The 27,896-nt window shown below is 43.8% G+C and overlaps 2 protein-coding genes across 2 annotated transcripts in view; one reads left to right on the top strand and one right to left on the bottom strand.

Annotated features, from left to right (window-relative positions):
* The first annotated feature begins 478 nt into the window (after positions 1-478).
* TIMM13 (translocase of inner mitochondrial membrane 13) lies at positions 479-19,595 on the top strand. The gene is made up of 3 exons (XM_073598870.1): positions 479-702; positions 5,706-5,774; positions 18,368-19,595. The coding sequence occupies exons 1-3, from the start codon at positions 571-573 to the stop codon at positions 18,464-18,466; spliced, it is 300 nt and encodes a 99-aa protein (XP_073454971.1). The 5' UTR covers positions 479-570; the 3' UTR covers positions 18,467-19,595.
* Positions 19,582-27,896, bottom strand: part of TMPRSS9 (transmembrane serine protease 9) — a 210,944-nt gene continuing 202,629 nt past the window's right edge. Inside the window, exons 19-21 of the mRNA XM_073598864.1 lie at positions 26,630-26,895; positions 26,390-26,526; positions 19,582-20,775 (exon numbers count right to left, since the gene is read on the bottom strand). Coding sequence (XP_073454965.1) covers positions 20,614-20,775; positions 26,390-26,526; positions 26,630-26,895 — 565 coding nt within the window. The 3' untranslated portion in view covers positions 19,582-20,613. The remainder of the gene's footprint in view (positions 20,776-26,389; positions 26,527-26,629; positions 26,896-27,896) is intronic.

Below are 27,896 nucleotides of genomic sequence, written 5' to 3'. Positions count from 1 at the left end.
AGGGGCTTTTTTTTACCACTAATATTCCTTTATATTGGCTTTTAAAATTTTCAAATGCAGCAATTTAGAAATTGGATGAAAGGTTTAGCACTGGGGAACACTGAAAGATAACAAGTGCATTTTATATACAACTATAAAGATCAGATCAAAACGAAGGACAAATCAGGGACAGTTGGGAGCTATGCTGTGTGAACTGGGCCTTTGGAAGACAATTTCTGTAAACTGTATAGATCCCGCCATCATATTGCTGCAGGTAAATCTAGTTCCAGCATTGGTCAGAAGGGGGCACTGTGGGTTGTACTTGTCGGTTCCCTTCCCATGAATATTGACAAATGCTCTATAAAGGCGGACGCAGTTCTGCCACAACCTTGACATAACACCAGTCCTCTCACATCGTTTTAAACATTCATTTTCTCATAAAGTAGTACAAAGCCGAATGAACGTAAGAAGACTTCAACTACCGTGATGCTTTGTGGTGAGTGTATGAGCGCGACTTCCGCTTCCTGCGGGTAGACGGAAGTACTCCACACGTGTGTGTGTGACTTTGAGCCGGGGCCGGTCAGTGCAGATATGGACGGCTTCAGCTCTGATTTCTCCCCATCCGGAGCGGCGTCCTCAGGCTCTGGGAAGGTGGACACCGGGGCCATCATGGAGCAGGTCAAAGTGCAGATCGCGGTGGCCAATGCTCAGGAGCTGCTACAGGTCAGACCTAGCTAGGTGTGTGTGTGTGATAGTGACCCAGCTTGGCACAGGTCATGTGACCCCTCTGAGCACTGCTGACCTTGTCTTATTGTAATACAGAGGTGTGCTGGGCTCAGTCATTGGATATGGATTCTCTAAGCATAATATGTTACCGGTTAAAGAGGTACCTTACTTCCCCCTCCACTCTTATCTGTTATGCTGGGTGGTCCTCTATTCAAATACTCACCTGTCCTGCCATTCCAGCATTGTCCTTCTGTGATCCACAGCCTGGACCCTGCACCACCATCTTCTTCACTGATGTCATTGGGAGCTGGCTGACCCTATTGATTTTAGGCAGCCAGTCACCTGGTAAAAATAATTCCAGAACATTAGGGAGTATGCATACTCCCCTAAAATTACCCCCCTTTTTTTTATCGGTAAACACCCCAATGCGATCTCATTATTTGCCACTGGTACCGAGGGGCTTCTTGGTAGTGGTGTATTTAGATACATTTATGTGCACAGAGGTGACTGGTTAAAGCGGAGCTCCATCCAAAATTGGAAGCTCAGCTTACCTGCCATAACCCCCCCCGGTGCCACATTTTGGGGGGGGGGGGGGGGTACCTGTTTTTGACAGGTATTCACCCCCATTTCTGAATGATCTAGCTGCGGCGAGATCACTCATAGGTTTACTCCTCCTTCCCCCGCCACCAGGCCATCAGAAAGCACAGCGTGCTTCGCACATGCAGAATTGAGAACTGGCTGTGAAGTCGCAACACTGCTGGTTTCCCTTACAGGCAATGGCAGCACCTGAAAGCTGATGGAAACAGCTGGGGTGAAGAAACCACTGGATTCCAGGACTGTTAAGTGTCCTAATATTAAGTTAGCAGCTACAGAATGTGTGGCTGCTGACTTTTTTACATTTTTTGGCAGGGGGGGAAGGGGAACTCCGCTGTAATGTACAAGTCCCATACAGTAGGAGGATGGGGATGAAGGGTGCAGGGTAAGAGAGGTGAGGTAATAATATATAGGTCTTAATCAGAGACTGTGGAAATTGTATGTATAGGAGGGGTGGTGCAAGGGTTAAAAATGGGGGGAGGGGGGGAGTTTCAGAGAGGGGATCCCATAAGAAATGAATGGGTCTGCAGCTGCTAATCTATTCATCATTCATAGATTACTGCCTTCTCTCCTTACTTGTAAGAAGGGAAGGAATCAACTATGTATACAAGAGCATGTGATCACAGGGATGGCCAATCACATGGTGTCCCTGAGATCTGCTTGGTTTAGGGTTTCTGTGTACAGAGCCATCTCATTCAGTGATTAGCAGGTGGAACCATAGCTGTTTATCCCATGCAGTTTATTATCGGTGCTGGGTAAATAATGGTCTGCCAAAGCTTGGTTTAAAGACATACCCTGGTAGAAGGATTAAAGACACTTAACCACTTCCCACCAGTGTTGCCAACCTACCAGATTGAAATTTACTGACCCGACACCCAAAATTTACTGGCACTGACACGTTTTTACTGGCATATCTAAAAGTTACAAAATGACAGTTTTAAGTGCAAATTTCAGTATTTAGGCTACAAATACAATAAGAAATTAGCAAAGTGATTTAACGTAGATATTAAGAAAAAAAACATCTCATTTTATTTTCGATATAGTAAATAAGTAGCACAGGGACAGGAATCGAGAGGGCAAGAAATTAGAATGGGCGGCGCACACACATGAAATTGACTCTCACAGTGACACTGACAGCAGTGTGGAGCAGCAGAGATGATGGCACCTCACCAATATGACACGTCCTCTCCTGGCATGGAGAGTCACATTGACCCTCTCTCTCCATGCCAGGTGGTCCCTTCAGTCTACTCCCAGCTTGCCTTCCTCCTGTTCCGCAGACCTGCACATGAGGCTCCGGCTGCTCCGTAACCTTGCATCATGACTTCACGTGACACACTGCCGGCACAGTCTGAACACACCGTAGCAAGCACTCGGATGGTTTCGGCCAAGCGTTACAGCCATATTTTTTACTGCCAACGTTTTTCTTTCACTGGCATTTACTGGCAGGACAAAAGTGCCCATTTTTTACTGGCTGCCAGTAAAAATACTGGCGGTTGGCAACACTGCTTCCCACCAGCGCTGTAGCTAAAAGGTGGCTACAGCACGGGCTTACTTTGCCGGGAGGGCGTCATTTGACGTTCTCTCATGATCATGCTCCTTCGGACTCAGTTGCTTACTGATCATGGTAAAGGGCCAATCACAGCGGCCCTTTACAACATGATCAGCTGTGTCTGACAGCTGATCACGCATGTAAATACAAGCCAGTTATCGGTATTCCTTTCCTCACGCTGACAGCGTGAGGAGGGGAGAAGAGAGCTGAAAACCAGCTTGTATTAAAGGAACATCTACACTGATAAGCAGAGCACTGAAAGCTGAAAATTGGCCTGGACAGGAACGGGGTGAAAGTGCCCAATAGGCAAGTGGTTAAAGGAAAACACTGTTCTGTAATACTTTTCCTGGATCTCTCTGCTGCCTTTGACACAGTGGACCACCCCCTCCTCCTCAATAAACTCCATTCCTTTGGACTCCGTGACTATACTCTTCACTGGTTCTCATCCTACCTATCCCACCACTCCTTCAGTGTCACTTTACAACTCTACTTCCTCCTCTCCCTTTCTCCGTTGGGGTCCCCCAAGGTTTTGTTCTTGGACCTCTCATTTTCTCAATCTACACCACCTCCCTGGGTCAGTTGATTGCCTCCCACGGCTTTAAATATCATCTCTACGCTGATGACACCCAAATCTATCTCTCCACCCCCCAGCTCTCTCCATCTGTATCTTCATGCATTACCAATTTACTAGCAGACCTATCAGCCTGGATGGCACTTCCTCAAACTCAACCTATTCAAAACCGAGCTCATGATTTTTCCTCCCTCAGGTGCTGCTTCCCCGATTTCTCTGTCAATATCAACGGTTCAATAAATCAACTTGTCCCCCCACGCCAAGGTCCTAGGTTTAATCCTGGACTCTAAACTAACCTTTCAGCCCCACATCCTATCGCTGTCCAAAATTTGCTGCCTCAACCTCCGCAACATCTTTAAGATACGCCCCTTCCTAACCAATATCACCACAAAGCTTCTAATCCACGCCCTGGTCATCTTTCGCCTTGACCACTGCAACTCCCTCCTCATTGGCTTACCTCTAAATAGGCTATCCCCACTTCAGTCCATCATGAACGCTGCTGCCAGGCTCATCCACCTCACAAACCGCTCAGTGTCTGCTATACCCCTCTGCCAATCCTTCCATTGGCTGCCACTCAGCCACTGAATTAAATTCAAGATACTAACTATAACTTACAAAGCCATCCACAACCTGGCCCCCAGCTACATCACTAACCTAGTCTCAAAATACCAACCTATTCGTTCTCTCTGCTCCTCCCAAGACCTCCTGCTCTCAAACTCCCTTGTCACCTCATCCCATGCTCGCCTTCAGGACTTCTCCAGAGCCTCTCCCATCCTCTGGAATTCTCTACCCCAATCCGTCCGATTTTCTCCTACTTTATCCACTTTCAGACGATCCCTGAAAACTCATCTCTTCAGAGAAGCCTATCTGGCCCCCACCTAACAACTATACATTTATCTTCTCAATCAGCACATCTCCCACAGTTATTACCTCTTGTATCTCCTGACCTTCCCTCTTAGATTGTAAGCTCTAAGGAGCAGGGCCCACTGATTCCTACTGTATTAAAGTGTATTGTATTTGTACTGTCTACCACCAACATAAACTGTTGAAGCTATATAAATCCTGTATTATAGTAATAATACTACCCTTTTCAGTATGGTGCACCCATGTTTAGACAGCAGCTGTCACTTTTGAAATTGGCAGATATATTTAGGAATGAATAAACCGTGGCAGGTGGTCTTTTATTTCTTCATGGAACATGAGCGCAGCAGTCAGCACACTCAGTCCATTGACACTTCCTCCAGCCCTCCAACTGAATGCCAATACAGTGGTAAAAGCAGAGAGTTGGAGGAAGAGTCTGCAGAAGCCTGGCACTGCACCCGGGATCCACTGATTGGCCGTGCAATACTTTGCAGACTCCTATGGAAAAAAAAAAAAAAATATATATATATATATATATATACACACACACACACACACACACACACACACACACACACACACACACACACACACACAGCACGATCAATGGGTACTAATGAAGCCACAACGTCTACAAACTGGTAAGCCGAAATATAACCACTAGCTCCAGACAATTCACCCCCTTTCCTGACCAGGCCATTTTTTTGCGATATGGCACTGCGTTTCTTTAACTGACAATTGCGTGGTCGTGTGACTTTGTACCCAAATAAAATTGATGGCCTTTTTTTTTTCCCCACAAATAAAGCTTTCTTTTGGTGGTATTTGATCAGCTCTGCGACTTTTTTATTTTTTGTGCTATGAACAAAAAAAAAGACAGACCATTTTGTTTTCCCTACTGCTATAAAACATATCCAATAAAAAAAAAAATGTAAAAAATCTAATTTTTTCATCAATTTAGGCCAATATGTAGTCTGCTACTTATTTTTGGTAAAAAAAATAGTTCGCGCAAAATTTATAGCGTCTACAAACTATGGGATGTAATTTTTTTTACTAGTAATGGCAGCGTTCTTGCTTGGTAGAAACACAAGATCTCTGTCTTCCTTACTAGCAGAATGGCGATCTGCCTTGTTTACATAGGTAGACCCCCATTCTGCCTCTCTTGGAACAATCGCCAGTGTACATCGGGTCCACCAGACCCGCTGATTGGCTCCAGCTGTGTCCAATCGGAGCGGGTCGCTGACGCCCCAGACCTGAAGGAAAAAATAAATTGTGTCTAAACCCAAGAACAAAAATGTAAGTGTATATTGTGTAGAATCCGATTTGTATAATTTTAATACTTAAAATAAAATGATTCCTATCTTCAGTTGCTATCCCTGTTTGTATTATGGCCTTCTGTTTCTGATGAGTGTCTCCTTATCTTGACAGAGGATGACCGATAAATGTTTTCGAAAATGTGTTGGAAAGCCAGGAAGCTCTTTGGATAATTCAGAACAGGTACGTGGCTTACACCCTTAGGCTGTGTTTACACTTGCGGTTTGAGGTGGTGTATTTTTAATTTTTTTTACACCCACCCCCCTCCCCCTAATTCATATTGCTTCCCCTTTAAGCTTCAAAAGGCAAAGGATGGGGGTGTACACATGACACGATACTTTGCATCACAGTGCAATAAAAGTAATCCTCCACCTGTCAAATATGACCCATTTAACTAACCAATGTGCAACCTCTCAGTTGCAGTGTACTGGTGCAGCTTTTTAAGTAGGCAACATAACACCTCCCCACTGCCAGAATACAATTGAGCAGCTGGGTATTCCTCCATCCACCTCGGATGTGTGGATAGGGGAATCTGTTCCCTATTTTTTGTTTGATCAGCCGGTAGGCTGATCCATCCATGGCCAGCTTAAAGCGGAGTTACACCCAAAAATGGAACTTCCACTTTAAGTGACGATGACCCCCTGACATGCAACATTTGGCATGTAGTTTTTTTTGGGGGGGGGGGAGCGGATACCCTTTTTTTTAGGGGCATCCAGCTCCCACTTCCTCCTGGGCTCCGCTGTGCAGGAAGGAAGTTCACCTCTCCCCCTCCCTGCAATCTTCTGGGGCACATCACAGGTCCCAGAAGATTGCCCGGCCAAGCGCAGCACAGATCGTGCATGCGCAGTGCGTGCGGGCGCCCACAGTAGTGATGCCATGCCGCAAAGATTGAGCGGGGCTTCGTTCGCCCACAACGGTGGACTGTGGGACAGGTGAGTGTTCGATTATTAAGTCAGCAGTTACACTTTTTGTAGCCGCTGACTATTAAATTAGTCGAACTCCGCTTTAAGAACTGCATTTTCCTATGAAGAAACTACATATTCCCCAATCCCTGGGGCTCTCAGTCCAGTGCTTTTAGTGAGCAGTTGCCTGTCCCTCTGGTAAATAGGGACAAGTTAGATGGATTAATATATGGACACTACAAACTGCAGCCCCAACATGTAAGCCCATTAATACAAGGTAGGGTAAAGAAACAACACAGGGAGTATAATTACACTAATACCTATTTAACCACTTAAGGACAAGGCCTATTTTTCAAACTTGTTTTTTGCTAGAAAATTACTTAGAACCCCCAAACATTATATTTTTTTTTTTTTCAGACACCCTAGAGTATAAAATGGCAGTCCTTGTAATGCTTTGTCACACCGTATTTGCGCAGCGGTCTTGCCAATGCAATTTTTTTGGGATAAAATAAAAATTTTTGAGTTAAAAAAAATAAGACCTCAGCCATCACATTTACACTTAAATGCAATAATTCCCCCCTCCCCCCTTTTAAGGCTGTTGGGCGGAAGTGACATTTGACGTCGCTTCCGTAATTCAATGTTAGGAAGCCAAGTGGGAGCCATCTTTCCCTCACTCGGCTCCAGGCCTTTCAGGAGAAAGGTTCGGATCGTTTACGCCGCTACTGGCTGCTCCGGTAAGCTGCGGAGATGACCGGAGCATGGGGGGGCGCGGGGCCTCTCCCGCTGCTGATAAAAGTGATCTCGCGGAGACCACTTTTACCTTAATGAGGACCACTCGCCGTTGCTGCCATAGCCTCGGTATTCTATGTCAAAGTAGTGACGTACAGCTACGGTGGTTTGTGGTAAGTGGTTAAAACAACAAAAACATTTGAAAGTGTACAGTGCCTTTAACCACTTCAATACTGGCCACTTTTCCCCTTTCCTGCCCAGGATAATTTTCAGCTTTCAGTGCTGTCACACTTTGCATGACAATTGCGCGGTCATACAATACTGTACCTAAACTAAATTTTTATCATTTTCTTCCCACAAATAGCTTTCTTTTGGTGGTATTTGATCACCTCCGGGGTTTTTATTTTTTGCTAAACAAACTAAAAAGACCAAAATTTTTGAAAAAAAAAAAGTTTTTTCGTTTGTTATACAATTTTGTTTTCTTCTTCACTGATGAGGTGGCACTGATATATAGAATTGGTGGGCGGCTACTTACAGGCATTACTAGTTGGCATTTGGAGAGCACTGATTGGCACTGACAGGCGTTACAGATGGGGCACAGACTTGCAGCTGATGGGCACCTCTCATGGGGGGCTGCGCTGATAAACAATGTTATCTTGCTGGACGTCATATGACTTCCAGTCAGACTAACAGAACTACCGCCTGGCCGTGATTCTGCTATAGGCCGTGTGGGAAGTGGTTAAAAATTAACACCATTTTAAATAACATGTACATTATCTGATCAATATTTTAAAACATTGTTTTTGTGTGTATGTATATCTCACAAAAGTGAGTACACCCCTCACATTTTTGTAAATATTTTATTATATCTTTTCATGTGACAACACTGAAGAAATGACACTTTGCTACAATGTAAAGTAGTGAGTGTACAGCTTGTATAACAGTGTAAATTTGCTGTCCCCTCAAAATAACTCAACACACAGCCATTAATGTCTAAACCGCTGGCAATAAAAGTTAGTACACCCCTAAGTGAAAATGTCCAAATTGGGCCCAAAGTGTCAATATTTTATTTGGCCGCTATTTTTGATTTAAAGGGGTTGTAAACCCTCCCAGGAATTGACCCTGGCGTCATTGGGTTTGATTGACAGCAGCGGGAGTAAATGGCTGTGCTGCTATCAATCTATCCAATCAAGAGCCGAGACAATGGGCAGAGAAGGTGAGCGCGTCTCCGCCGAGGGATCTAACAGTTTAATAAAATATTTACAAAAATGTGAAGGGTGTACTCACTTTTGTGAGATTCTGTGTATCTCGCGCGCACACACCAATAGATGGCGATAACTATGTTTGCTTATTATATTCAGGCTTTGCTTCTTACTTTTCTAACTTTGCAGTGCTACCTAAGTTCATTTTTAACTGCTTCCTCTTACAATGAAAGTTCTAGTATTGAGAGCAATACACTGCTGACATCAGCAGTTACCAAAGAGGGTAATTGTACTGTGTCACTTAGAGTTCCTTCTGGTGACTAACCCACAAATCTGTTTAACCGCTTGCAGAATTTATAACTTATACGGCGGCAGAGCGGCCTCCCTGCACTGGATCACCTACCCAATATGCGATCCACGCACTCAGCCAGGGGGTGCGCGCGCACCTGCTGGCCCGGCTCTGCTATGATTCATCACAGCACATCACAGCACGATCGCCTGGTCCCGGCCAATGATTGACCACCAGAACCCGGTGATTGGCTCTGAGCTTCACCGAACACAGCTCTGTGAATGTAAGCTACACAGAGCTTTGTTCAGTGAAAGGGGGTCTCATGGTTTGTTCATTCCCTGCTAAGGGAATGAAAATGACTAGATTCCCAGTAAAAGTAGCAAATAGTACACACTCAAACACTTGTTAGGCACACATTTAACTCCATGATCGCCCTAGATGTTAACCCCTTCCCAGCCAGTGCAGGGACAGTATATAGTATTATCACTTTATTGGTGTCACTGATGATGTCACTGGCAGTTCCCACCCATCATCAGATTACCTGCTGTCACATTATAAATCGCTGATCGCCACCATTGCTAGTAGAAAAAAAATTCCAGTGCATATCCCATGGTTTGTAGACTCTCTAACTTTCAAACAAACCAATCATTATACACTTGATTTTTTCCCCATTCATCTTTCAGGACAGCACCATAGAGAGACACCGGCTCCTCCCCTCTTAGGAAACACCGCCTTCCAATTCAATATTTAAATCTCATCCTCCCAACGGCCCCTCAGTTCAGGTGTTTCCTCCGGTGGGGAGACACTGCTTGGGAACCGTGGCGGATCAGTCAGGGAGACTGAAGCCAAAGATTTGGTGTGAGGAAGAGGGGGAGTCGGGTCTCTCTAGCTCTTTCCCTCTACTATTGTTTATTCAGTTAGGTAAAGGCTGGGGAAGCCATACTTACCTGTTTTTAACTGAATTGGCGCGCCTCAGCCTCTCTTGGGGAAAGAGACAGCTGAGGAGGTCCGTGTTTCTTCTGCCCAGGGGGGCGCTGTGGGAAGTGCCTGAGTCTCTCCTGCTTGTGCAGCCAGCGTTTGAAGCTCTATGGCCGGGTCGGATGACGGGTGACGTCAGTTCCGGCGAGGGCGGGCACTTCCGACGATTCCGCGTCTTCCGGTTCCGGACGCGGGGAAAGAAAACGGACCGAGCGTTCGGCTGGTGCGACCCTCTTGCTTTGCTGTAGAGTCAGCTGTCGGGGGAAACGATCGACCACCATCCTCAGCGGACATGTCTGAGACAGAGGTCTCTAGAACTGCTCCAGGAGACAGTAGCACCAGCCATGCTAAGGTAAGTGGAACCCTGGGGTGGTGTTCCCTTGCCTAAATCCCGATAGCTTCACGGGTGTTCTCCCCTCACTGGTGGTTGGGGGGAAGGGGAGTGTGTCTGGGACCCTGGTGGTGGTTGGTCCTGGGGGGGGCACTCCTGGTGGTCCTCTGTAAAAGCACTGGTGGGATTGGGCATTTATGGCAACTCTCTCTCTTTCTTTTTCAGAAAGCCACAGAGAAAAGCAAGTCGCCTCATGGTTCAAAGAAAAAATGCCCCTCTTGTAGAGTTAGTATGGGGGAATCCTGGACCAAGGCACTTTGCAAGGAGTGCATTGATGGATTAGTCAGGGAACAGGCAGCAGAACAGGGTACAGATCTTGCTGCATCCGTCAAAGAGCTTTCTAGCACCTTTCAGTCCTTTAAGGCACTCTTTTCTAGCTTCCAGTTGCCGCAAGCCCAAAGCAGTCCTTTACCAGTGCAGCAGAGTGTTACACCTAGCCCAGTGGATACTCCCTCTGTTAGTGGAGAGAGACCAGGGGGCTCCAGAGTGGAAATTGAGGAGGAGCCAGATAGCACCGCTTCAGATTCTCAAAGGGAATCGGATGTGGAGGAGGTGGATGGGGAATCCACAAAAACCTCTCGCTATAAGCTTTCCCTGGACGAAGTGGAGGAGCTCTTGGGAGCTATTCACACCACTTTGGGAATTCAGGAAGAAAAGAAGGTGTTATCGCTCCATGACCAAATGTACAAAGGTCTTGGGGAGCAAAAAAGGAAAGATTTCCCAGTCCATGATGTTTTGGTTGAGGCCATAAAGAATGAATGGAAAGATCCTGAGAGAAAACCTTTCTTTTCAAGGGCTTTGAAGCGAAGGTTTCCTTTTTCAGAAGGGGAGTCTCTAGTCTGGAATAAGACCCCATGGACAGAAGGATGGACTCTCTCTTAAAGAAGTCCTGGGATTCGTCACAGGGAAACCTTAAGCCTGCCATGGCGGTCACAGTAGTGGCCCGCAATATGGAATATTGGCTTACGCAGATAAAGGCGCATATTGAGGCAGGAACGCCAAAAGAGACTATTTTGGCTTCCTTTCCCATGCTACTTAAGGGTGTAGCGTATATTGCGGACGCTTCCGCCGAATCAGTGCGCATGTCCGCAAGGTCTTCAGCCCTCACTAATTCGGCTCGAAGGGCCCTATGGCTTAAGACGTGGCAAGGAGACAGCGCGTCTAAAGTTAAACTCTGTGGAATTCCCCTCACAGGAGATCTCTTGTTTGGCCCAGGGTTAGAGACCGTTTTAGACCGGACGGCCGATAAGAAAAAGGCCTTTCCCATTAAAAAGAAGTTTGGGGAGCAGGCTAAAAGAAAGTTTCGCCCCCAGAGAAAGTTTGAAACCCCAAAAGGAGAGCGGCAGAAAAAAGCTTGGGGGCAGAAGGGCAAGGGGCGGGGAGGGGCGATTTTTCGCCCTCCTGAACAGCCCAAGAAGACCCAATGACGGGGTAACCACGGTGGGAGGAAGATTGGGGGCCTTCCTCCCACAATGGGAGATGATCACCTCCAACCAGTTTGTGTTAGGGATCATAAGAAGAGGTTACCAGCTAGAGTTCTCAGAACCTCCTCAGCACAGACTTCTGGTCACCGAGCTGCCAAAGTGTGCAGAGAAAGCGTCAGCTCTTCTATCCTCCCTACAGGAGTTAGAGGAACAAGAGGTGATAGTGAGGGTTCCTGTAGAGGAGATAGGCAGAGGCTTTTACTCCCACATTTTTGTGGTCCGCAAGCCTTCGGGAAAATTCAGGCTTATCATGAATCTGAAGCCTCTGAATGTCTCAATTACCTACAGGAAATTCCGGATGGATTCTATCTATTCGGTGAAAGCGCTTCTTCCCCCAAATTGCTTCATGGCGTCAATAGACTTAAAGGACGCTTATCTGCACATTCCAGTCGCAGAAAGTTACCAGAGGTTTCTCAGACTGGCGGTGAGAACTGGGGAAGGAACGTTTCATCTACAGTTCAAAGCACTCCCCTTTGGACTATCCTCTTCCCCCCGCATCTTCACCAAAGTGATGGTGGAGGTCCTGGCTTTCTTGCGGCTCAGAGGCATCTCTGTAGTCGCGTACCTGGACGACCTACTCCTGTTTGCTCCTTCCCCGGAGCAGTTGTACCAGGATCTTCAGGTAGCAAGAGACAGCTTAGAAAACCTGGGATGGCTCTTGAACCTGGAAAAATCCAGTTTGGTTCCGGCCCAAAAGGTCACCTTCCTGGGCTATGTACTGGATTCGACAAAACAAAAAGTGTTCCTTCCAGCAGAAAAAATCCAGAAGGTGGACAGAGCAATATTACTGCTCCAGGGCAGCAGTCAGATCTCAGTAAGGAAAGCAATGTCAGCACTGGGCTTACTGACTTCCACGCTTCCGGCAGTTCAGTGGGCAGGGCTGCACTTTCGCCCCCTACAGCTGTTTATTCTGAGTGTCTGGGACCACAGTCCAGCATCTCTGGACTCCCTTATATCTGTGCCAAGTCAGGTCAAAGGGTCCCTCTGGTGGTGGAGGAAAGGGGCCAATCTCTCACAGGGCCTGGAGTGGGTTCTTCCAGTGTCCATAACGGTTACGACCGATGCGAGCGGCACAGGGTGGGGAGCACACCTAGATTCCAAGATGATGCAGGGCACCTGGGAAAAAGAAGACGCAAAGAAGTCCTCGAACTGGAGGGAACTGAGAGCAATAGAGTTGGCTCTCAGAGCTTTTCAGAGAGAACTCCTGGGGCAGCATGTGAGGGTCCGTTCGGACAACTCATCAGCAGTGGCCTACATCAACAGGCAAGGGGGAACCAGGAGCAGATCCTTGTGGGGTCTGGCAGAATCCATCCTCAGGTGGGCCGAAGGGAGCATTCTCTCTCTCTCTGCAATACATCTGAAGGGGGAGCAGAACCACGTAGCAGATTTTCTGAGCAGAAAAATGCTGAAGGAAGGCGACTGGGTCTTGAACCAGGACATCTTCGAGATGATTACTCGGAAGTGGGGGGTCCCCTCCGTGGATCTCTTCGCTTCAAAGGCGAATACGAAAGCTCGTCTGTTCTTTTCCCTAAACAGATGGGACGGAGCAGCCGGGGTGGACGCACTAGCTCAGAGCTGGCGTTTCTCAAAGTGTTATGCTTTCCCCCCTCCCGTAATGATTCCAGCAGTTCTGAGAAAATTTCGGTCAGAAGACACAACCCTCATTCTGATCGCACCACACTGGCCAAGGAGGCCGTGGTTCTCCCTCTTGAAGAGTCTGACAGTGGAGCCTCCCTGGATTCTGCCTATCCGGGAGGATCTTCTCTCTCAGGGTCCAATCTGTTGCCCTCAGGTGGAGCGATGGAACCTCGCAGCGTGGCTACTGAGGAAGAATTGCTAAAGGGCAAAGGTTTCTCGGATCGGCTAGTGACAACTCTCCTAAATTGCAGGAAAAGAGAGACGCAAGCCATTTACCTAAAGGTGTGGAAACGCTTTAACAGTTGGTGCACAGAAAGCTCCTTCGATGTACGAAGTTCTGTAGCAGTATTAGAGTTTCTGCAGGCAGGAGCGGACAAAGGATTAGCCCTTAGCACCTTGAAAGGACAAGTATCGGCACTAAGCGTTTTCCTGGAAAAACCGCTAGCTATAGATCCTTGGGTAGCTAGGTTTTTTAGAGCTTTAGGCAGACAGAGGCCTGTTAAAAATTCCCCATTCCCAGTGTGGGATCTTTCCTTAGTTTTACAGTCTCTTACAGGGGATCCTTTTGAGCCATTGGAATCCTGTACCTTGAAGTTGATCACCCTCAAAACTGTGTTTTTGGTGGCGATCACCACAGCAAGGAGAGTAAGTGAACTCGAAGCCCTTTCTATTAGGGCGCCTTTTTTTCAGGTTTTTCCGGACCGTTTGATTTTTAAAACGGATCCGGCCTTTTTACCGAAAGTGGCCTCTAGTTTTCATAGGGGCCAGGAAATTATTTTACCTACCTTCTGTTCGAATCCTGTGAGGGATCAGGAGCATATTTTTCACAAACTGGACGTTAGAAGGTGCGTCCTTCAGTACTTAGATAGTACAAAACAGTTTAGGAAATCCGATTCTTTTTTTGTATTGTTTTCAGGGGCTAGGAAAGGGTTCAAAGCCTCTAGACGATCAATAGCCAGATGGTTAAGGTTGGCCATTAGCCAGGCCTATGTAATCGGGGGTTTGGAGCCCCCGGAGGGTATTAAAGCACATTCCACCAGGGCAGTGGCAACTTCTCAAGCAGAGTGGGCTGGTGCTTCTCCGGAGCAGATCTGTAGAGCAGCAACGTGGTCCAGTTTTTCCACGTTTGTGAAGCATTACAGATTGGACCTGCTGTCAGCCAAAGACCAAGCCTTTGGGCGTAAGGTGCTGCAGGCAGTAGTCCCTCCCTAAGGTAAGGTGCTCGCTTATCCTCTCTATGGTGCTGTCCTGAAAGATGAATGGGGAAAAACGGAGTTACTTACCGGTAACATCCTTTTCCAGGAATCTTTCAGGACAGCACTAGTACCCACCCAGATTTTTGATTATCTATGAGAACTCATCGCATGAGAACGTCAGGTAAGATAAAGATTTGTATGACGTATTCTTGTGTCTCCCCAGCTGGCCGGAGGAACTCGTGAAGAACTGAGGGGCCGTTGGGAGGATGAGATTTAAATATTGAATTGGAAGGCGGTGTTTCCTAAGAGGGGAGGAGCCGGTGTCTCTCTATGGTGCTGTCCTGAAAGATTCCTGGAAAAGGATGTTACCGGTAAGTAACTCCGTTTTTTTTTTTTTACCAAAGATATGTAGCAGAATAAATTTTGGCCAAAATGTATTAGTGTTTGTAACCCAAGAGCTCCTATTTCCTTATAGCAGAAGAAACGGCACAGTGCTTGTGCTGTCAAATCCGCCCATTTTAATTGTAAAAAAAACCTGGATGATCCTGCCACTTCCTGTGTCCTGACCATGATAATCATGGCTGCTGAGCCCTGATCACCGTGGTCATTTATGTGCCTCCGTCATCCGCCAGCCCCCCCCCCCCAAAAATATTACAAATTGTCACTGCCTGCCCCTCTATTATATCTAGGCATAACACACAAGTGTTTTTTTTTTTTTAAAACAACGCTTGTAAATACCTTTTTGTAGCTATCTTCAGGCCCGTCATGTGACTCCGGGCTGGTCTCATACTCCGATCCAGAGCTACAGCGGAAGGAGCTGACCTTCCCGGCTGATGTTAGAGGGAGATCTCTGCCCCTCCCGCTGTAGCTCTGGGTCGGAGTAGGAGACCGGCCGGGAGTCATGTGACCGGCCTGATGGCTGTAAAAAGGTATTTGACAAGTTTAGTTTTAATAAAGCACTTACCCTGTGTGTTATTCCTAGGTATAATAGAGGGGCTGGCAGTGAATTACATTTTTGTGGTAACAGCCACTTTAAGATATTTGATTTTTTTTTTTTTTTTTTTTTTTATTTGGGATATATGTTTTTTTTTTTTTTTTTTTTTTTTTTTTTTTTTTTTTTTTTTTTTTTTTTATATAATAAAAAAAAAAACCCAGAGATGATCAAATGCCACCAAAAGAAAGATGTGTGGAAAAAAGTTATATATTTTGTTTGGCTACAGCATTGCATGACCACGCAATTGTCAAAGTAACGCAGTGCTGAATAGCGAAAAATGGCCTGCTCATGAGGATTTAAAACTTTTCCGAAGCTGAAGTGGTTGATGATATAACAAAAATAAGGAAGAGCAAGAACGTAAAATGTTAGTTACATACAGTGGGTATAGAAAAGAATAACTCCCCCCCCCCCCCCCTTAAAATAATCATATTATGTTGCTTTGCAGCCTGAAATGATGACACAGCTGGATAAAACAAAAACTGTATTTACTCTGTGCAACTTATAACATCCAAGTGAAAGATCTAACACCAACATGTCGGGGGGGGGGGGGGGGGGAGACTGAATCTCTGAGTTGGAAAAAGATTCATCCCCTGTGTCAGTATTTTCTTGGACCACATTTTGCTTTAATGACAGCCTTTAGTCTGTTGGGATTTGTCTCTACTAACTTTGTACATCTAGACTTGCAATATTTGCCCACTCTTGTTCGCAGAACTGCTCAAGTTGTTACAGTGCCTTAAAAAACTATTCGTACCCCTTGAAACTTTTTTTTTTTTTTTTTATACAAATATGTGAAAAGTGTGGGATTTGTATTCATCCCCCCTGAGTTAATACTTTGTAGAACTACCTTTCGCTGCAATTACAGCTGCAAGTTTTTTTTGGGTATGTCTCTATCAGCTTTGCACACCTAGAGTGAAATTTTTTTCCCATTCTTCTTGCAAAATAGCTCAAGCTCTGTCAGATTTGATGGAGAGAGTCTATGAACAGCAATTTTCAAGTCTTGCCATAGATTCTCCATTGGATTTAGTTCTGGACTTTGGGCCATTCTAACACATAAATATGCTTTGATCTAAACCATTCCATTGTAGATCTGGCTGTATGTTTAGGGTTGTTGTCCTGCTGGAAGATGAACCTCCGCCCCAGTCTCAAGTCTTTTGCAGATTCTAACAGGTTTTCTTTTAAGATTGCCCTGTATTTGGCTCCATCCATCTTCCCATCAACTCTGACCAGCTTCCCTGTCCCTGCTGAAGAAAAGCATCCCCACAACATGATGCTGCCACCACCGTGTTTCACAGTGGGATGGTGTGTTCAGGGTGATGTGCAATGTTTTCTGCCATACATAGTGTTTTGCTTTTAAGCCAAAAAGTTCAAGTTTGGCCTCATCTGATCAGAGCACCTTCTTCTTCCACATGTTTGCTGTGTCCCCCACATGGCTTCTCGCAAACTTCAAACAGGATTTCTTATAGGTTTTTTTCAACGATGGCTTCCTTCTTGCCACTCTACCATAAAGGCCAGATTTGTGGAATGCACGACTAATAGTTGTCCTGTGGACAGATTTTCCCACCTGAGCTTTGGATCTCTGCAGTTCCTCCAGAGTTACCATGGGCCTCTTGGCTGCTTCTTTGATTAATTTTGAGGGGTGTGAATACTTTTTCAAGGCACTGTAAATTTGATGGTGACCATTTGTGGACTGCCATCTTCAAGTCCTTCCACAGATTTTCAATGGGGTTTAAGTCTGGGCTTTGACTAGGCCATGCAAGAACTTTCACATTTTTCTCCTACAATCACTCTGGTGATTTTTCGCTGTGTGCTTTGGGTCGTTGTCACATTGGAAGGTAAACCTTCTTCCCATTGACAACTTTTTGGCAGAGGGCAGCAGATTTTCCTCAAGAATGTGACAGTATATTACCTTCTCCATTTTTCCTTCTATCCTGACAAGTGCTCCAGTCCCTGCTGAAAAGAAACACCCCCATAACAGTATATTACCACCTCCATGCTTTACTGTAGGAATAGTGTTATTTGGATGGTGAGCTGTATTGGATTTCCACCAGACAGATCGTTTGGTGTTGAGATCAAATCATTAAATTTTAGTCTCATGTGACCTCAGAATCTTCAAGGTGCATTTTGGCAAAGCTCAGTCATGTCTGCATGTGGCCTTTCTTGAGGAGTGGATTTTTTTCTTGCAACCCTCTGATACAAGCCATGTTTGTGAAAAATTTGTGATATTGTTTTCAAATGCACACAATGACCACTCTTTGTCATAAATTTCTGCAACTGTTTCAGAGTTGCTGTAAGCCTCTTGATAGCCTCTCTGACCAGTTTCCTCCTGGCTTTCATCCAATTTGGAGCAACATCCTGATCCAGGGAGGATCTGTGTTGTACCGTATACATTCCACTGTACTTCTAGGGCTTGATAAAGCCGTTGTTTTTTTTGTGTGTTTTTTGTTTTGTTTTTTCTATCCATCTCCTGACTTGTGTGTGTCCACAACTTTCTTTGATCTTTTGACATTGCCTTGCCACCCATTTTTGATTGCCTCAGTTGCACTACCAGGAACTGAAATGCTCCAAGAGAGCTTTTTTCACACTAAGCTAATCAAAATGACCACAGCTGATCACAGTTGAAAGTCAAATGGCTTTGTGTGCCATTGATTGGCTACATTTGATTGATCTTTCTTCCTTTTTTTTTTTTTTTTTAGGAAGAGGGTGATCCTTTTTCCAACTCAGTGATTCTGTTTTTGATTTTTTTTTTTCACATGTTGGTGTGTTATATTTCACTTGCATGTTATAAGTTGCACTTCGTAAATACAGCTGGATAAAACAAAAACTTTGTCTTCATTTCAGGCTACAAAGCAACAAAATGTGATTATTTTGAAGGGGGTGATTCTTTCCTATACCCACTATATATAAACATGCCAGTTATTTCAATTACTTCTTTCATTAAGTAATGGCTTTTTATTTTATTTTTTTGTACTACAGAAGTGCATTGCAATGTGCATGGACAGATACATGGATGCCTGGAATACCGTATCCAGAGCATACACCTCCAGGCTACAACGAGAACGTGCTAAGATGTGACATGACCCGGGACATCTGCATCCAACAGAACCCAAATACCGACTGACAACGGGACTTAAACAACCCTGAGTTTACCATTCCCATTATGCAGGGAGCAGCTACTGGCAGTTTATGGGTTCAATTGTAAATTGAAAAACCTAATGATTATGCCACTGATGAACTGATGCTGAATCTGCTGTTACATGTATCCTTAATGTAGCAGTTATGGTGAATTTCTCATTGGCAGTCTTCTGTGCAGGAATGTAACTAGACTGATTAATTTTTTTTCTTTTATTATTGTAATGTTGTCTATTCATGTCTGTTTCACTGGTCCACAGGGGCTTCCCTAAATAGTTTTTTTTTTTTTTTTTGTACCATCCTTATCCTGTTGGATATATCTGGTAACCCATGTATGTTGTATAAAATACCTTTTTAAAGATATGAGCATCTATTAAAAATAATGGGCAGTAGCACTTGTCAAATTGGTACAGTAAGTCCCCTACATATGAACGTTCAACTTGCAAATTTTCAAAGATGCAAACGTGTTTGGATGTCCAATCATGTAAAGCTGGGTACATGCAGGTCCCCCCCACCCCCACCCAGTGGGCTGAACGAAAATAAACTAACAGATCACCGTACTAACACAAGCAATGTTGTGGCAATCTCCCCTCTGTGCCCTTGTGCTCGGACAGGGGGTCTCCCCTACTAGAACACGCTGATCAGCGCTCGCAGCCATTGTCTGCAAGCGCTGAACCTTGTTGGGCTTGCAGACGATCTTCCGTAACGGAACTTGTTCTTAAGTAGGGGCTTGCTGTAATCTATTTTTTTTGTTTTAAACTTGGCCATAGTATCCTAAATGTACTGTATTTAATTTTTGGCCATTTTCTCTGCCAAACAGTTTTTTAATTGTACAGCTGTTATTTTTTTAACAGATGAGTCAGATGTGAAAAAAGTAGCGTTTAATCAGTAGGTAATGCTGGTTTTCATACAAAATAATCCCGTACATATTCATTACAATCCTGTTACAGATTGTCAGAAGGTGATTGCTGATGTCATCTTGCTTGTTTCTCTTCTCCATTCTCTTTTGTCTTCATCTTTATGTTTCTCATGATGGACACAAGGATGACAAAATAAAAATGATTGTAAATTATTATTGTGGCTGCCTGGTAATTATTTGATAAAATAAGGAGTTGAGTGCTTGATGCTTTTAGTGCTGTCACTATTGTCTAATTTAAAACCATTTCCAAAATATTTAGGTCTTTTCCCAACATTGCTGCCTGTAGTGTGAGCAAAATGTACAGTTTCATTATTAGTGAATAAAAACTATTAGATTTCACTCCAGCACATGCTAATTAGTTTCTTTATAATGTTTTCATTTCTTGGAAGTATCAAAATACAAGAATTTGTGCCCTTATCTGAGCTTCAGCAGCACTACAATAGATTTTCCGCTGCTTACTGGTGTGATATGCCTGATTTGTGACTTGTTAAAGTGGACCTATTATATAAGCCCACCCTTTCTTTGAAAGTAAGAAAAGCTTACACGAGACCTGAAATTCCTTAGCCACTGAAACTACTTCTCCAGGATACTGTAGCAACCAGTCGTCTAGCCAATGCTGAACCAGAAATCAAACCCATTTCATGTCATGTCACGTTACTTGTTTATATGGCTGTCAGCATTGGTATCGTAGAGCTTCAGTTTCTGCATCCAAGGTAGGTATTTCAGGACTTCTGTAAGAGCTGGAGGTGCACATAGTAACAGGAGAGCTTATATGAAGATAGAGCCACTTTAATTTATTTAAACCACGGCGGTCTATAAATCCTCTATCAGACTTAGCACTGTGATCATTTTTATTGTATTCCTATATTAGAATGATCTTGTAACCAGTTAACATTGTATTTTTATATATTGTACTGTTAATTTGTGTCCCACGGATCGGGTGCATGCAATCATGTCTTACACAAGTTCTTCATAAGGTGGTCATAACAGGTCACCTTTATTTATACAAAATAGTCTAAATGGTCCACTTCAAAAGCATACAATTGAACTGGGCAGTAAAATGTCCTTTGTGGTCATTCCATGCTCAAAGGTCAGCAGTTACGCTCCCCTGCAAGCATTTTATAATGATCCATTTGGCCTTCTGACTTTGCCACTCCCTGAGTTGAATCCCTTATAAACGTAAAGTCTGTCCAATCCAGTTGCGGACAGATGTTATCCTGGTGTAAACTCCTGGAAAATAGGGCCTTGCACAGCCATAGCCCCAGCTGGTTATTCCAGCTAGAAACCATCGTCCAGATGGTTCCCTGCATGCTAGCGGTCCTCCAGCATCCCCCTAAAACGAAAAAAATAAGAGTTAGACCATGACACCTACAGAGGCAACCACACATGCACTTCTCCTCAGTTTATTATGTTCATGTCAATTTTATATTCCAAAGTTGCCTCTAATTGCCGGTTTCCAAATGACAGGATTGAGATGTATGAACTCTCTTCTCCGCATACAGATGAACTGACCCAGTGGAACGTTGCCAAATATTAAAAATTGGTAAACAGGATGTTTAATGCAGAAGAGACATATGTCTCTTCTGCGTTAAAGTTACTTAACTGCCTGGCTGCCCCTGTACAGAGTTTGATGAAGGCAGCAGAAGCAGTAATTTCAGAGGAATACACTTTTGTAACACACTCCATGAATAATTAAATAGTATATGTGAGAACGCTGCGCTTGCTAGAAAATGGTGCTGATTATACACTGATCGGCCATAACTTTATGACCACTGACAAGTAAAGTGTATAACATTGATTATCTGGTTAAAAAACACTTGAAAGTGGGTTAGATATGTTAGGCCTGACGAAGCACATGGTTATGTGTGTGTGAAACACGATGTAGGCAGCACCAGTGTAGCCCTGCGCTCCAACATGCGTTCCATCATCGTGGTGTTGTATTGATGGCCGCCTGTGCTGCTTCTACAGGCACAGAGCCCCAGTGCGGTGCAAATCTCCCTACACCTTAAGCCTCTTCTAGTGCCGAGATACCTGGATCCTGACAGCCATATCGTTGTCACCAATACAGAGTTCTGGCCCAAACCAACTGGCTATTTAGCAGCAGACTGCAGGACAGTGCAGAGGTGACACAACGGAACGTCAGGGAATGATGAGAGCCTCTGGGCATTTGTTTACACCGGTCTCATGTATGGAACTATGATGCTAATGTTCAAGCATACTTTTTGCATCTACCTCTAAACTGCACTTACCGAGATTCTTGCAATAAGAACTAAGCTGGTATGATCAGTGAACTTGCTGTCACCAGCACATCCAGGTGGTGTCAGCGAAAACAGAATTTGATGCATACTTTTTGCTATCTACTGAAGGAACCCTTTGTACCTCAAATATAAGGGTGGTTACACCCTGTGAATTAATAGCTCGATTAGAGCCATGCTGTACACACTACAAAGGCAGTCCGTCACAATATCTTGATATCCTTATCTATGCTGCAAGACAAACCACTGCTTAAACAGAAGACATCAATCCATTGCCTGCTGGCTCACAATTTTATATTTATTATATATTTATAGTATAAGGTGTGAATTTATTCCCTCTTTTGCTACTGCCATTATCACAATATGGAACGTGTTCTCTGTGTCTGTATACCACTTGAAATCTCTATCCTTGGATACAATTCTAATATTAGAGTTGTGTGCATTGCTACTGTGAACCTTAGGTGATGTTGCTTAATTTCTAATCACACAAGCTTCATTGGAGGCATGTACGTTAAGGTTCCCAGTTAATTTGCACCCCAGCCCATGCACTTTATGAGAGATTTAGTGAGTGGTCTATGTCTGTGAGTTGCATGTTTGTGAGTGTGGGGCCTTGTTTCTGTTAGGTATAGTGACAGTGTTGTCATTACATTCTAATTGTGGGTGTTTGGAGGTCAGAACCATCTGGTTCTATATTTTATTGAACCAATTTGTATTTTTCTTGTTCAAATAAAGATTTTTTTCTATGCCTGTATACCGTGGTTGGTACTTAATGCTCAACTATTTTCTAGAGGGACCCACCTTGGGTTTCCTTTATTTCACTTTTTTGGTAGATATGACCAGTTGAAGAGGTACCCCGTCCCATAGGACAAATCAGTAAGAGGTTATTCCCAACATATGGGTTTAGGCCCCTCTGAGCTTTTTCCTTTTATTTTAGATGTTAGGCAGCAAGTGAACATGCCGTCTCTAAAGCTGATAAAAGCAGAAAAAATTGCTAAGCGTAAGGATTTGAGTAACTTTGACAATGGCCAAATTAACATGGTGAGACAACTGGGTTAGATGATTTCCAAAACTGCAACTCTTTTGGGATGTTCCCAGTCTGGAGTGGTCAGGACCTATCAAAGGTGGTCCAAGGAAGGAAAACCGGTGAACTGACAGGGTCATGGGTGGCCAAGGCTCACTGATGCACGTGGGGAGCGAAGGCTGGCCTTAGTAGTCCGATCCAATAGAAGGGCAACTTTACCTCAAATTGCTGAAAAAGTTAATGATTGTTTCGACAGAAAAGTCTCAGAACACAGTGTGTTGCAGTTTATTGCATATGGGGCAGCTCAGCTACAGACTGGGCTGGGTACCCAGACTGGACCATGTCCACAGCCAAAAGTGCCTACAACATGGGTGCTCAACCTGTGGTCCTCCAGCTGCTGCAGAACTATAAGTCTCATCATGCCTCTCTTTGGGAGTCCGCCTCGCAATGCCTCTTGGGACAGCTGGATCTGCAAAAGCTGGAGGGCCACAGGTTGAGCACCCATGTCCTACAATGAGCACATGAGCGTCAGAACTGGACCATGGAGCAATGGAAGAAGGTGACCTGGTCTGATGAATCATGTTTCCTTTTATATCAGAAAAATGATGCAAGACAGGGTGCAATTGCATCATTTACATGGGGAAGAGATGGCACCAGGATGTACTATGGGAGGAGGCCAGCCGATGGAGGCAGTGTGATGCTTGGGGCAATGTTCGGCGGGAGGCCTTAGGGCCTGCCATTCATGTGTTTTTTTTGTTTTTTTTCTTGGACACGTACCACCTACTTAACCACTTCAGGACAGAGCCTCGTTTTGAGATTTGGTGTTTACAAGTTTAAAACAAGTTTTTTTCTAGAAAATTACTTAGAACCCCCAAACATTTTATATATATATTTTTTCTAACACCGTAGAGAATAAAATGGCGGTTGTTGCAATACTTTCTGTCACACCGTATTTGTGCAGCGGTCTAACAAGCACACTTTTTTGGAAAAAATACACTTTTTTTAATTAAAAAAAAAAGGACAACAGGAAATTTAGCCCATTTTTTTATATTGTGAATATTATGCCGAGTAAATTGATACCCAACATGTCATGCTTCAAAATTGCACCCGCTCGTGGAATGGTGACAAACTTTTACCCTTACAAATCTCCATGGATGATGTTTAAAAAAAAATTACAGGTTGCATGTTTTGAGTTACAGAGGAGGTCTAGGGCCAGAATTATTGCTCTCACTCTAATGATCGCAGTGATACCTCACATGTGTGGTTTAAACACCGTTTTCATATGCGGGCACTACTCACGTATGCTTTCGCCTCTGCACGCGAGCTCGGTGGGATGCCTAAAAAATTATTTTTTCTTATTTAACTTTTTATTCTTTTTTTACACTGTTCTTTTTTTTAAAAAAATTGTAAACATCCCTTGTAATAGAAAAAAAAGCATGACTGGACATCTTAAACATGAGATCTGGGGTCAAAAAGACCCCAGATCTCATATTTACACTAAAATGCAATAAAAAAAAAATATCGCTTGAAAAAAAAAATGTCTCTTTAAAAGCTATGGGCGGAAGTGATGTTTTGACGTCGCTTCCGCCCTGCAATGGTATGAAGATGGGTGGGGGCCATCTTCCCCTCACTCAGCTCCATACCACACAGGGAGAAGGATCCGATCGCATCCGCCACTGCCGGCGGCTTCTGTAAGTGGCGTAGCAGAGACCACTTTTATTTGAAAGCCGACCGCCCGTTAAAGAAGTGGATAACGGGGTTATGGCAGCTAGCTGCTGCCGTAACAACGATATTCCACTTCAAAGAGCCGACGTATAACGACGGTGGGAGGGCGGCAAGTGGTTAAACATTGTTGCTGACCACGTCCGCTCTTCATGAAAACTGTATTCCCTGATGGCAGTGGTCTCTTTCAGCAGGATAATGTGCCCTGTCACACTGCAAAAATGGTCCAAGAATGGTTTGGGGAACACAACAATTAGTTTGAAGTGTTGACTTGGGCTCCAAATTCTCCAGATCTCAATCCAATCCAGCATCTGTGGGATGTATTGGAAAAACAAGTTTGATCCATGGAGATCCCACCTTGCAACTTGCAGGACTAGGATCTGCTACTGATGTCTTGGTGAAAGATACCACAGCATAACTTCAGAGGTCTTGTGGCATCCATGCCTCGACAGGTCAAAGCTGTTTTGGCGGCAAAAAGGGGGACCTACTCAATATTAGGTGGGCGCTCAAAAAGTTATGGCTGATTGATGTAGCTTTTATTGCTAGCTATCTGTAGTTTACATTAGGTCTCTATAATTAGCATCATTTTCTAGCAAGCAATGTGTTTGATTCAAAATTTTGCTCTCTCTCACATCTTTAAACTAGAACTAAATCCAAAACTTTTTCTTCATTTTGAATAGAGTTAGGGAGGATTATAACCCCTGTCAGTTTTTTTTTTTTTTTTTAGTCCCATTGGGGAGATTTCCCTTCGCTTCCTATTCCATAGCCACAACAGAAAGTGAGAGGAAATCCCTGGTTGTCACTAGAACTAGTGTCTCCATTGGAAGATTTCCACTTCTATTCCTGTTCTGGTGATAACTCAAAATTTGGGATTTTCTTTCACCGGTTAAAATGCAGAGGGCAAATCCCCTAACTCAGCAATAAAAACTTAAGCAAGTGTCTTAATCTCTCTCCACTCAAAGTGTTGCCTTTAGATATAAGTAAAAAAAAAGTCAAAGCAAAACATTTTGTCCTAAAATGTAAATATACTCTATTTAAAATTTAGAGAACTAAATGACACTGCTCTAAGAGCCCTTCTCACTGTACATGCTACAAAATTGTGAACATATTTTACATTTGGCTTATATAGATAAACAAATGTGTCTTTATATAAGCTTCATGTAATAACTAGTACAAACAGGACTGGAAAAAGAGACAGCAGCATTCTAACAAATCAGGCTGTATTCCTGTGTGCTCATGCTTTGTCTTTGAGCATTATTACTGCTGTGGAAATGTATGCAATGATTTCATTGGTGTGCTGCTACACTTTCATTGTCTGTTCTCCCCAGAAGTGGGTAAAAATAACTAAGGAAAAAGAACTTCCCATGAATTTCCCATTGTCTCTATTTAGATGTGATACCATGTAATGTGGCATACACACTATCGGGCGAACGATCGGCTGGTTTTCCTTTTTGTTTCACAGCAATTTGGAACCAAGGATAGAAATAATGTATGAAAATTCTCATACGACAAAGGCTTTTAATTTGTTGTTTCTGATCATGCATGGTCTTTCGTATCTGACATTTCTCGCCTCGTACAAAATTATACGAAAATGGTACACATTAAACGAAAATCGCCCATTCTGTTCACTTACAAGAAACATTTGGGAGTTTGTCCCTTTGGAAATTTTCATTTGCAAAGTCGGAACTGAATGTCAAAAGTTGTGTACACACTATACGAAAATCGAAAGAATTTTTCTTCCGATTTTTTCATAGTGTGTACAGGGCTTAAGAATAGGACATATATTAGTCGTTTTATAATTGAGACTCTGAAATTTTAGCTTGAGTTCTGATTTAATGCCTATTTTCATTTAAAATGTAAAAAGAAAAAGCAAAGGATAAATCGTGCAATATGGGCAATTTTGACAGATAATGGTATACTAAAGACAGCAAAATTTGAACAATACATACCGAGCAACTGTCAACACCTCCTTGCATGAAGCCAGCACAAAGCATTCTGGGACTGATCTGAATGGGGTAAAATTTTCTGCATGTCTGATCCCCAACTATGGTAACAGAGGCTTTCTGCAGTTGTCTGGACATTGGACCTGAGATACATACAAGCTAAAGTTCACATATGGACATTAAGGCAGAATCCAGACAGTATTTTACATAGTGATTTATAGAGCACTGATTTTGCTGAGAGATTACCTCCTTCTTTAGTAGATCCCCAACCTGTGATAAAGCATTTGGTTCCCTCTGAAAAGCTGTGACTTGTATCTGGAAGGCAGATGGGCTTCATCAAATTAGTATAGGAGAGTGGTGAAGGCAGCTCCAGTAGGGCCACATCATTGTCCAGCGTGTAGACATTGTAGAAAGGATGCTTATGTATCCGGAAAATCTTTTCCACTCTTCCCTCCACCCCATTAAGAAAGGGGGTCCCCAAGTATGCTGCCCACAATTTTGGATCACTGTAGCTGACAATAATGAAAAGAACAGTCATGATGAAAATCATACAGGTTTATAGCAAGTGTGGAAACTTTGTTTTTCCATTTTGGAGAAGACTAGAACTGAAACATGAAAATCACTAGCCACAAAATGCATCACTTTATCAGTCACAAATGGATTGAGTATCTGAATCCAATGTGCTTTCCTGGAGGGCTTAGATCACTGGTGGTCAGCTTACTTAATAAGTTCTCAAATATGTCCCCTGGCATCACCAAGAGGCCACACATGTTTATCAGTGAGTGCATTGCTATGGAAAGTTATATGGAGAAGCTACAACAGGAGATAGAGACTGCAAACATGCTATTAGAAATAATTGCAGCCTGGGGACATGCTTCAGGAGACAGTTATAGGCTTGAGATACGTTACTTGAAACTGCTAAAGACCACTGCTATTGGTTTAGAAGTCAAGGTTTGTGCTCCCGACAGCCATCTTAACATTTAATTGTACTACAATTAGCTAAATACTTAAATAGCCAATGCTGACTTTCACCTAGCTGTCTCTGGGTTTAGTGCCATCTGAGACACTAATCCAAATATACTATGTAGCCAAAGGTTTAAGGAGTCTAACCATCACACCTATATGAGAATGCTGGACATCCCCAAACCATGTACATTGCTATAGACTACCCCCCATCCCTACCCTGTTTCTTTATGATGTTATACCCTTCACTCTTCTAGAAAGGCTGTTCACAAGAGATTGGAGTGTGTCTGTGGACATTTATGCTGAGTCAGCCATTACAGCATTTTTGGAAATTTTGTACTGATGTTGGACAAGAAGACCTGGCTTGCAATCAATGTGCCAACTGATCCCAGTTCCCAGTGTTCAATAGGGTTGAGGTCAGGGCTCTGTGCAGACCTGTCAACTTTCTCTACTCCAAATTTATCATTATCTTTATCTTTACAGACCTTATTTGTTAACAAGCGAAGTCATTCTGAATCATAAAACAGTTTAGGTAGCCCCTCGTATAACC

Source organism: Aquarana catesbeiana, linkage group LG01 (genome assembly GCF_042186555.1).
Source record: "Aquarana catesbeiana isolate 2022-GZ linkage group LG01, ASM4218655v1, whole genome shotgun sequence".
Lineage (NCBI taxonomy): Eukaryota > Metazoa > Chordata > Amphibia > Anura > Ranidae > Aquarana > Aquarana catesbeiana.
The sequence above is the reverse complement of the archived record's forward strand: the minus strand, read 5'-3'. Positions and strand labels throughout refer to the sequence as shown.